This window comes from Biomphalaria glabrata, chromosome 7 (assembly GCF_947242115.1).
Source record: "Biomphalaria glabrata chromosome 7, xgBioGlab47.1, whole genome shotgun sequence".
Classification (NCBI taxonomy): domain Eukaryota; kingdom Metazoa; phylum Mollusca; class Gastropoda; family Planorbidae; genus Biomphalaria; species Biomphalaria glabrata.
Genome location: NC_074717.1, coordinates 36,325,888 through 36,338,227, shown reverse-complemented (window position 1 = coordinate 36,338,227; position 12,340 = coordinate 36,325,888). Strand labels below are relative to the sequence as shown.

Genomic DNA, 12,340 nt, shown 5'->3' with positions numbered 1-12,340 from the left:
TATATATATATATATATATATATATATGCGGCCCGCCATTCCCATTTTTTTTTTAATGCGGCCCTCGATACAAAAAGGTTGCCCACCCCTGCATTATGCTATCAGAAATCTTGGATTCACTCTGCGGTCTCGTCTCTCGCGACCAATATAGTTGTCCTCTCAATAGTCATACAAATTCCTTACGCCCTGTTTTGAAAGATGCCGCAGATTTCTGATTATAGTATAACACACTTTCGTATTTCCTATCCTATTTTGTTGGGTCACCACATTTCAAGATCCTATTTTTATATTGGATACTTTTAATACCGCTGTTATGCGGATAGGGTTGTTTATTATATCTTGACTCGTAGCACTAACAAGGCGTGCAGTATTATTAATATTGTAGTAAAATAAACTCTATATTTGTCTGCTGAAACGGACTTAAGTCAGTTTATAGTATTTGTCTTGTCACGTGTCAAGAGTACTTCAGGAAGCAAGAGCCCAGCTTTACACGACATTCGCATTCTTCAACATCACATTTAACTTCGTTTACATGATCGTGTCACGTGAGTAAACTTTTGAGACATATGTTACTTATCTTATTTGATATGATACAGACGTTACTTCAAAAAAGAAGATCTTTACTTCCTACGCGTCATGCAATATATCTATATCTATATCTATATATATACACACAATGACATACATACATACCAGTATATGAGAATACAACTCATTTTGAAATACACTTGCACATTCAAACTCTTCATTGGTTTACGAGTTATTGACGTTACATTTTTTTCAATCAAAACATAATTATATAAACAAACTAGCATTACCCATTTTTTTTCCTGGCTAAATACTATTTGTTTGGTCATGAACCCCTTTACTTTTTATTACAATTTAATCGCATAGTAAACGCTCCTCAATGCATTGCATTAGCTTCAATATAAAAATGTTTTGAATTGGATCTACTCTTAAATTCATATATCACTTCCCCCTATCACGGCCTAAAAATAGTATAATTTACACTCTTCTGCTTGTTAGTACACCATGGGACTACTTGTTAGACTATATGACACTATTTGCTGCACTTTCTTATTACATCCTAAAATCGTGACGCTCTCATTATATTTTGCCGCACCTCCCCCCCCCCCATCCGATAAAGCTGCCCACATTTCAATAACCCCCTCTTTGGCCTGTGAAATCTAGTATCTGTTATGTTAAATTGGAATGGCACTCTTTAAAACGCCCTTACAAATACACTCACTTCTGGTCTGTGAAATCTAGTATCACTTCCCCCCCCCCTTTTACCTTCCCATAAAAAAACATGAATTTTAGTAAATATGTGCTTCAGATAGGATCGGCTGGTTTTATAATGCCCCCCCCTCCTAAACATATACTTTTGGCTGGTAAATTCGATTCTCACTCATTTCCCTTAACCTTACGCCTTAGAAAATAGTCCTACTTATAATCTCTAAGAATTTTTCTACGTTTCAGCTCTTTCTCGAAATATTTGAAAGGCTCCATGATACTTTTTGGCCGGAATCCTTTTTTAAATTATAGCATCCTGCGCATTGAACGTTCACCTAATATTTTAGACAAGCCCCCCCCCCCACCCCCCGCCCCCCGCAATTCACGCTGTTAACATAAAATTGGCCCATGAATTACATTACGTCACGTTGACTTAGAACCTCCCACACACACACAGGTACGTCTGTACTTCTGGCTTGACAATTCTAGTATCATTCCCACGACCCCCCACCCCCACCCAAACCCCCAAAACACTCTTAAACAAACTACATACAATAGTTGACTTTTTGTGGATACTTAATTCAATATTAAAATATTTCATAAGATATTTGCCTATTTTTGGGCGAAAACCTTTCTTTCAAATCACTCTTCCGTCGTAATGCTCTCTCGGCTGGGGGCTCTATAGCCTTTTTTTTTTTCTTAAACCCTTCAACGGAGAATAGAGTAACACTTACATCTCGCTTTGTTTCGAGAACTTTTTTGTCCCAGTTTTGACCGACACACACACACACACACAGAGGATTGTTTGTACACATTGACTACAACAACAAAGTTACTCACTTGTTTAGCCACCCCTCCACGTCTGCCACTTATATTTAAGAGTGTGTGTCTGTTTTCATGTGCAGCTATTAATATATGTGTATACTTGTTTGTGTATATGTGTGTACGTATGTATTTTTATGCGTGAGAGAGAGAGAGAAAGAGAGAGAGAGAAAGAGAGAGAGAGAGAAAGAAAAAGAGAGAGAGAGAGAGAAAGAAAAAGAGAGAGAGAGAGAGAGAGAGAGAGAAAGAGAGAGAGAAAGAGAAAGAAAGAAATAGAACGTGACGATAAATGTAACAACCAAAGCATTGTACTGTCAGTGACATCAGACTACTAAATGATCGGGTGCATCAAGGTAACACTGTGTCTGTGTCGTTCAACTCCCCCCACCCCCTCCTCTTTTAACAGGGCTCCCACCTGACGAAAAATAAATCTATTCAGTATACACACACGTAGATTCATGAATTTTTCGTCATAAAAAATTGGATTTCACAATATCTCCCCAGTTCACGGAACACTTATTTTGGTCCTGAGACTAAGTATAAATGAACCTCTCACTTATTTTATAGCCCTGGAGACACTGCTCGCTAAATAAAGAAGAAATAGTAAGTAATATAAATCTACTGTGGCAATCTAATTATATCAATAGGCGTTCGTAATCTATGTATTTTATACAAACATATTTAGTTTGATACTTGAAGCACTCGAAGTCGTAACTACATTTTAATAATGAAAATATAATGTATGAACTTCAAGAAAAATAAATATAGATAATGTTCAATATTAACTTTATACACATTTTTTCTCTCTATTATATAGTGCACCTAAATAAATATTTTAAAGAAAATATAATGTGTTTTCTTTTATTCTGCTTCAGACACTGTGGCATTTAGAACATTCTCAAAATGAAACCAATAATTTCGTGGAATATACATTTTTATTAGCGGCCCCCAAAAGTGAACTAGCCCTTAATGTTTTGTGTGGTCTTTATTGATTAAAGAGTTCAATAAATGAATGTTCAGGACAAATGTGCGCCATGTCTTCTAGGTCTAGATGTAAAGGTCTAGCATTGGAAGTATTCAATCATTAAAAAAACAAACAAAACAAAAAAACAATAAGGTTCTTGAAAGATTATCTAAGCTTTATTTATATTTTTACGTAGGCTACATTTCATCTAAATATCTATAATCTAGATATAGAAGTAGACTAGACTAGATCTTAAGCGTTCTAATTCAGAGGCCTAGTGTTAGATGTGGATGCTCATAAAATGAACATACCAATAGATAATCGAACACATATACATGGCCAAATCAGAAACATCGTACGTTGGAGCAGCTGATGGTTTGAACCAAATATTTAAATTATTTTAAAAAATTATTTTATTACATTTTAAGTTTTATAATAGTGGTATAGGATTAAAAAATGTATTTTTATTAAGTGTGTGTTCTTTAAATTCAACATTCACAAGTTTTTAAGATCAAAATAATCGCTCTAAAAGAGGTGCTGTCTTTTTTATTAATTTTTTTTTTAGTTTTTCTTGTTTAACTCGTCATTACGTCATTTGTATTTGTGCCGACCTCTGGCTCTAAAGACACGAAAGTTGCAGACAGCTTGAATCACACGATTAAATGGTTTAAAAGCGGTCTTGTGTAATGAAAGACACAGGCTACGTGTAAGATGTGTCAGAAGATTTTGTTCTACATATTATTATTGACATATAGACAAAAGGCTTTTGTCATTAATAGATAGATGCATTACACACAAATAAAAAAAAACATATGCATATAAAAAGAAGATTGCAAAGCAAGTTTGTGTAGAATAACAAACTCAGAATCGACCCCCAGAAGTGGTCAACTCATGGATTTAAAACATCAGGTTTCAATATTTTCATTGTGAATACCAGAAGTTATGAACTACAAACAATCAATAATGACATCCCCCAACTCCGTCCATACAAAAATAAGTGACAGGTTCTTGTCTACAGTGTTTCCGATATTATTATATTGTTAGGTCGACTGATGACATGATACCGCAGGGTACGGAGATATATGAATGTTATTATTATTATTCGATTATTACAATGTTACATTGTTAATGTTCATATGTATTCATTCAAATGATTGTTAAGATGATATGATGCTATGCCTATCTAATACTATTAAATTGATGGTATTGTAAAGGGCACAATCTCCATTCGAAGCCTCAAGGAAGAAGCATTGCCACTTGCTTTGTCCAAATTGAACTCGACTGAACGCTGTTTATTAAATGTTGTATTTAAGTACATTGGGCTTACATAATACCAAATGCATTCTTTCTATTTAAAAACTAAAGTAAACATTTTCTTGAAGATTTTTGTAGCTTGTAGAACATAATTTTTTTTTAATGATATTATTTTAGAAAAAAAACAAATTCATTTCCATATATGTTTTAAAAATCAGAGAAAACAGAATTCCCTATTACTTTATGTTTATTTTTTTTTACTATTGATAATAAATAGTTGTATATTTTGTATATTATGGAAAAATTGCTTGTATGTTTAATTTTTAAAAATCAAATAGTTAGCTTTAAGAAAATAAAAAGGTAGCCGTTACGATATCAGGTTTTCAATAACTTTGTGATCTAAACGGGGCGAGCGAACAAGAAGGAACATACAGCTAATAGCGGCCATTCTTCTTTCGAGGGCCGCTTAAATTGTTCGGTTAAGTTTGCTTAGGTATGAGAATGAGTGTGTAGGAAAAGGGAGATAAACAATACAAAGATTGGATTTTGAAAGATTTCTGCATTAGCCTCCCTTTGTTTCCTCAGAACGGATATATGTGTACGAATGTATGTATACTGTCTGTCTATCTATCTATCTATCTATCTATCTATCTATCTATCTCTATCTAGATCTATATTTCTTTAGGACGTTTCAGAGAGTGGTATCTGAAAGAAAAAAAACAAAAAAAAAATAAATTTATAATTTCGAATTTAATCTCACAAACTTCTTAGTGCCAAGCGATAGTAACTATCAATAATTTAATGTTTGCATCTTTACATTTTTTGTTTGTTTTAGTTGATTTTCTAGCAGTGACATGTTTAGCCCGGCTTTTCATATCCTATTAACTTTGTTTTCCTTTAAAGAACGATATCAGTAGGTCGTGTGGTATACTTTAGACTGCCATCACAATAGTCCCAAGTTCGAATCCTCTCTGTAAGAGGTTTGGGATAGGACGTAATAACCAAAACATATTTTACGTCCAAAACATATTTCATATTCAAAAACATATCTTATGTCCGAAAAAAGTATCTCATGTAAAACATATTTTACGTCCAAAACATATTTCATATTCAAAAACATATCTTATGTCGGAAAAAAGTATCTCATGTAAAACATATTTCATGTCAAAACATATCTCATGTCCTAAAAAACATATTTTATGCCAAATACATATCTCATGTAAAACATATTTCATGTCATATCCCTTTTCCTAAAAACAAATTTCATGTCAAAAACATATCTCATGTCCTAAAAACATATTTCATGCCAAATACATATCTCATATCCTGAAACATATTTCATACCAAATACATATTTCATGTAAACATATTTCATGTCCAAAAAACATATCTTATGTCCTAAAACATATTTTATGTCAAAAAACATATCTCATGTGAAACATATTTAATGTCAAAAAACATATCTCATGTGAAACATATTTAATGTCAAAAAACATATCTCATGTCCTAAAAACATATTTCATGCCAAATACATATCTCATGTCCAAAACATGTTTTATGTTCAAAACATATAATGTCCAAAACATTATGTTCAAAACATATAATGTCCAAAACATATCTCATGTCCAAAAACATATTTCATGTCCAAAACATATTTCTGTTTCCAAAACATATTTCATGCCGAAAAAGCATATATCATGCACATAAACATATTTCATTCCAAAACATATCTCATGTCTAAAAAAAATAATATTTACTTCACTTCCAAAACATATTTCATGGCAAAACATATTCCATGTAAATTAAAAAAAAACATTTGACGTCCAAAACATATTTCATGTAAAAAACGTATAAAAGAAAGAAAGAAATCTATATTTTGAACTCCATTCTTATTTCTCTTGTTTTACAGAGGCTTGTATGAGTAATGTAATCATTTTATTTCTTAATTATTCCACAGTAGCCAAAAGATGAATTCAATAACCGGATTTGTGATAGCTGTTACTGTCAGTTACTTGACCACGGTGAATGCCGGAACATCTGACCTGGGTCCTGTTGTAGCCACTTACACACCAGCATGCCAGTTGGTAGTTGCTTATAACTCCTCAGAAGTCTTAAACTTAACTGTATCTTGCAATTATATAAGTATATATGCTGGGTATTTTGACAGAGTGAAGCTTGGTTTCTGCACAGAAAATGAATACAACAACCTAACAGTGACGGTGTGTGGGGGTAACGTCACGGACACTAAAGTCAGTCCGGCTAGGACTAATTTCTATGCCGCCGTGAACAATGTATCCCACAGCTGTCAGTCCAACATTTACACCTGCATTAAGTCATCCGTGATTTCCATGGCAGTGAGGCAGCAGGAGCAGTTCTGTTCCCTCATGAGCCTTAACGTCGGCGGCACAACTTCTGAGCAATGCTTGACTACAGGAGACCACAACTGTACCCAGGACGAGTTCAACCAGCTGAAGACAGCTGCATGCAGTGTCAACAGCACAACTGTGGATCAGAACTTTACCACGGCCTTACTGAGCACGACCTCAAAATGTCAGTCTATGATCTCTTATTGTGCTGGAAATAGCAAGGACGCCTGGTACTATGTGTTTGTTCTTCAGTACTGCCAGGCTTTAAAGGTCGATAACGCCGAGGCCTGCTTTAAATTTGACGGAGCCTGCACTAATGCAGAGTTTGATATGCTGAAGCTTGAAGCTTGCGGCCCGGAGACGACGACAATGTCAGTCAGCAGCCCAACCACCACCCTATCCACACCTCCAATTGGTGCTACGAATCTCACCCTAACCACACCTCCAAATATTGCTACGAACATTTCTGGGACTCTGATGGTTATTGTGCTGAGCTGGGCGACAGCTTTCTCCAGCACACTGCCAGAGTTGTAATGACACTGTGACATTTTTGTTATTTACTCGAGTATTTTTTTATGACATGTTCCTTCACTGTGTGCCCTATAGTTTGTTACTCAAGAAATTAAAAAAAAAAATATCTATCATTTAGACTTCATTGGTCAATGGACATCCAAAATAACTGAAAAGCTAAAGACGTCTTCTGACAAATGCACCAGACGTTTTCATATTTCTTTTCAATATTCGAATACATGACGAAAATTAATGTGTAATTCACAAGTTGAAAGACAAATTTCCGTAAGGCCAGAGTGTTCCAAAATTATACGATAACTAAATTTTAAGTTGCTTCAATTTGATTGAAAGAATATATAAGCTTTACTAATTTTTTTTTACGTAAATCTAATATGATAGCATCCCTATTTTAGATCGAGAATGAGATATAGATCTAGACTAAATCCTAAGAGCTCTACATGTGTAGAAGTATTAGATTTAGATGGCCATTTAATAATAATAATAAATCACCAAATTATGAATTCTCGCTGGCTGACTTGGTGAATAGATAGACAAACTTCCAGGCATCTGACGGTCTCAAAATCACGCGCTCGATCCACGTTTTAAACCAAATATCATTTTTAATTACTTTTTTTTTGTTTTATATTTTAATAGTATTACAAGTTCTAAATTGAAGTTATTGTCTTTTTTTTTAAATATATTTATAAATGTTTTTCTTGTTTAATACTAACATGTGTTATTGCGTGAGTGTAACTAACAAATTGATATATTCTTCTTTATAATTTAGCCCTGGTCTTAACAAATGAAAAAGCTGGACTGGAAAGGAGTGGGAACCTTTTGTGATACCAAAATAAATCAAATTTTAGATTGGCTCATCTCTATTATCTTCAACTATATATAGTTGGAGAGTTGTCGAGGGTAGATGTAGCTTGTTGATTGTTACAATGTCCGATATTCTGTTTCTTTATTTTAATAAAACGCATGGGAGCCTTATGTTGGTTTATTCACTTGCATTCTTACTCTGTGTCCCTAATCATTGTATATCTTACTGGTAAAACTCTGACAACTATAAAAAATCACAAGCACCTTGTATATTGTACATCGGAATACTATTGTAATTTACTGATATTTAACATGCCTCTTATGAGAGAGTGTTTTCGGACACTAATGAGAGATTCTCTTATATTTGTAAAACATTTCAAATAAGGTAAATGAATTCTATAGGAGGTGCTGTGGCTGAGCGGTAAAGCGCTTGGCTTCTGAACCGGCGGTCCCGGGGTCGGATCCTGGTGAAGACTGGGATTTTTTATTTCGAGATCTTTGGGCACCTCTGAGTCCGCCCTGACATTAGATGGGGAAAAGTAAAGTCGGTTGGTCGTTGTTCTGGCCACATCATATAAGTTCCTCATAGAACATAGGGCCTCGACAAAAACACGCCACTCTCCACGGTCTCTTGCTAGTTTTTTGATGGCTTCCCAGCTCTTTCCTGTCCTCTCGGCTTCATCTAGTACACTGCGTCGCCAGGTTCTTTTTGGTCTTCCTCTGCGTCTTGTTCCTTGGGGTTTCCACTCTAAGACCTGCCTAGCTCTGTTGCTGGTATCTTTTCTAAGGGTGTGACCAATCCATCTCCACTTCCTCTCTAAGATCTGCACTTCTATATTTTTCTGTCCACTCATCTCCCACAGTTTGGTGTTTTCTACTTTGTCATACAAGTGGGGTTTTTTTAGGATATTTCTCAGGAATCTGTTGATTAATGTCTGTACTTTTTTTTTGTTGTCGCTTCAGTTGTTCTCCATGTTTCAGAACCATACAGTAGGACAGCCTTGACATTAGAGTTAAAGATGGCCACATGACACCCTCTTAAACCGTAGGCCACAGAATCAGATGACCTTTACATCTGCCCTATAGACCACAAGGTCTGAAAAGGGAACTTTACAATTTTTTTTACTAAATGAATTCTATGCTCTAGCTTTTGGCTTATCAATGAGGATAGTAAGATTAGTAAGAAACAGTCCCACTGTAGAAAATTGAAATAAAAATGTATTTAAATACATGTTCACTATTGTTTGTTTGATTACTTTGAAATGATGCTTCTCTTGTTGCCTACTAATGCATACGGATAATGGACTAGGGAAGATACTGTGTGATGATGTTACCTTGGAGAATCTAGGTTTACGTTCTGGCTGTCCACTTTAAAGATGTTGAGCAATAACACTACTCCTACACTACTCCTACACTACTGCTACCCAAACGATTTGTTCAACTATTTTTTTTTTTACATCATGTTTTGAATCGCTAACATACTTTTGTAACAACTAAATACAGCCATCTGGCTTATGTAGTGGTCAATGCGGACGGATTACGATTTAGTGAGGTATTTAGCAGTCCATGTATGTATCATTGTTTCCATATTTTAATGTATAACGTCTTTTTCTTATTACGTTTAGATTTCATGAAATAAAATAGCTTTCGATTTGATACTAAAATTAAAAAGTTTTCCTTTTCGATTTTGCGATTTACAGGCCAGATGATGTAAAGGGCACGTGTTTCTATTGCAAAGGGTAAACCAAGGTCTCATTTGGCCAGCACAAAGACCAACCGATTTTTCTTTCCCCACCTATGGTCAGGAGTTTGGTTGGCTCAAGGGCGTCCTAAATTCAAAATCCCCCTTTTCACCAAGATCGGTAGTCGAGATTCGAACCCCGGGCCCTTCGGTTCAGAAGCCAAGCTCTTAACCACTTACCCACTAGTCCTCCGATTTCTTAATATTTCACTTTAAAAAACGAAACTTGCCATTTTATCTGCATTGTTTACCAAACTACGGTCTCGTAGAGGTCGCCTCAGAGTTGATGTAACAACACAGTCTCTTTATTTTCGTTTAAATTCAATATTCTTCTTCATGCTACAACAATTTGTTCTTACATTTATTTTGATTGTTAGTTTAACATCTGGAAACTAGGTTTAAATATATACACTTGGGAGACAAAAAGTACTATGTTAGCTTCTACTTTCTCACTACAGTCAGTCTTGAAACTTATCTGTTACGGCTCAGTGCTTTGGTCTGACCTCGCTCTTAATAATAAGCGTCGCATACATTTCATGTCAAGAACTGTAGAAGTCAGTGACTTTATGTATGTGTTAAGAAATGGTTACTTAAACATGAAAGGCTTGGCTGAGTGGTAAAGTGTTTGGCTTCCGAATTGAGCGTCTTGAGTTCGAATCCCGTCTTTGTGATTTTTAAAACCCTCCTGTGTCAACCTGACCCTAGTGTGTTCCTGACACGTGGGGGACGTTTAGTGTTCTCATTAATTAAGCATTGCTATTTGGCAAAGAATCGATTTTTACAAAAAGATGATACATGTGGATGTCGCGTGCTTTCTCGCAGGAAAACTATAGATAATTTTATCAAAATCATTATTCTCCACTTGGTCTTGTTCAATAGACGAAATTGCCATATTAGTAAATCGTAAATTCGTATTTTAGATCGTCAATTATTCTTAATCAAAGTAAATTTGGAAAAACTTCGCTTGCTTGCCACACTTACCACAATAGTAAAAAAAAAATAAATGTGAATCAAGTGGGCAATATTTGGGGGGTTTTATTCGGGGGATGGCTGCCTGGTCGTGCGGTTTGCGCGCTGGACTGTCGTTCGGATTTATCGACGTTCAAGGGTTCAAACCCTGCCCGCTCCCATCCCCCGTCGTCCTGCGGGAGGTTTGGACTAGGAAGTAAACTATCTTCAACTCTGAAGGAACATCCGAAACATGAAAACATTTTACAAACAAACATTTTATGCTCAACAGATTCTTGTTTTGAAAGTTCGGAGACTCTTTGCCCATTTTACAAGATGGCTTGAGTTCGAATCCCGATTGTAGCGGAGTTTTTTTTTTGCTGAGCGGTTGGAAAACCTTCTTCCAGATACCCCTCCGCCACTGGTCCACAAAAGAGATTAGACCATTACTAATTAGTAATTAAAAAACAACAACACCATTATAAACTTGTCCATAACCAGCGCATTGAAAATGAAATAACATTATGTAAGTTGCCTTCAGAGATTGAAACAAATCTGATAAATTTTGATTCCAGCTGGTCTACAGTTTACATTTAATTTAATTTTAAGAAAGAATATAGGACACAACAAATGACCAAAACAAATAATTGTGTTTTTTTTATGTAATTATAATGTGTAGTTTTACTGAGAAAGTTTGTCCTCTGATGCCCCGACCACTCAAGCCCCGTGCGGCCCGCAGCACCAGCACATTGCTAGCTAAGCAACTGGTAGTATGTGTGGTGTTTTTGTGCGTGTGTGTTGTAGGCCCTATGTCTAGTGTATATGTGTGTGTGTTGTATGTGTTGTGTGTGTGTTTGTTTTATCTGTGGTGTCTGTGTTTGGGTGTTGGAAGAAATTATACATATTATTTTAACATAAAGTATAACAACTTAATTCTATACTAATTAATTAGCTCCTCCTACGTGTCACGTTCTCAGTCATAAAGAAGTCGATGAATTGGCGAGAGTCCAATCTTCACATTGAATTAAACGAATACATTCAAGCATGGGCAAGTTTGTTGTATTCTCTGAGATCACATTGTGAAGTATTATATCTCTTCAGTTTAACGACATTTCATGTCATTTGTATGACGACATTTCATGTCATTGTATGACGACATTTCTGTACCAATAAGACAGTAATCAAACGTTTATTTTGTCTTACATCTGTTGTTTAAAGTTCTAATGTAAATATCTTTTCTTTCTTCAATTGTTAGGACAACGAGCTAGTACTACTGACCTAGTTTAATGTCTCATAGTTTATTATTATAATCTACTGTGTCACGCGACCCTGTTTCCAAAAACGACACTTGATACCCCAGGAGTCTTGGTGGTGACTTTAAGGGGAATTCTTTAATGTGACCAATTCTGAAATTCTACTCAAAAGTTCTGCTAATAGTTTGTTGCAATCTTCCATGAGTATTCTCGTGTGTGTGTGTGTGTTTGTGTGTGTGTGAGTCAGAGAATAAAAGAGGGATAGGGAGATAATATAAGTTTTATAAAAAAAAAAAAAAAAGCGTAGTCTCTGACAATGTACATTCCACCACCTCCCCCTGTAGCCCACCCTGCCCCTGCAGACATACACGCATGAAGTTATTTAAAAAAGAAGGCTTTAGCGCTGTAATCAGATCTCCCATGGTCA

General features: G+C 35.4%; 1 protein-coding gene across 2 annotated transcripts; it reads left to right on the top strand.

Moving 5' to 3' along the window:
- The first annotated feature begins 314 nt into the window (after positions 1-314).
- Positions 315-9,204, top strand: LOC129927395 (uncharacterized). Of its 2 annotated transcripts, none has more exons than XM_056036291.1 (2): positions 315-545; positions 6,231-9,204. In XM_056036291.1, the coding sequence occupies exon 2, from the start codon at positions 6,241-6,243 to the stop codon at positions 7,171-7,173; it is 933 nt and encodes a 310-aa protein (XP_055892266.1). In that variant the 5' UTR covers positions 315-545; positions 6,231-6,240; the 3' UTR covers positions 7,174-9,204. The 2 variants fall into 2 exon arrangements, with proteins under 2 accessions (XP_055892266.1, XP_055892265.1); XM_056036290.1 differs by lacking the exon at positions 315-545 and adding an exon at positions 2,506-2,658.
- The last annotated feature ends 3,136 nt before the right edge of the window (positions 9,205-12,340 follow it).

Coding starts and splice junctions, on each gene's coding strand:
- LOC129927395 (XM_056036291.1), top strand. CDS start 6,241: ATGAATTCAATAACCGGATTTGTGATAGCTGTTACTGTCAGTTACTTG.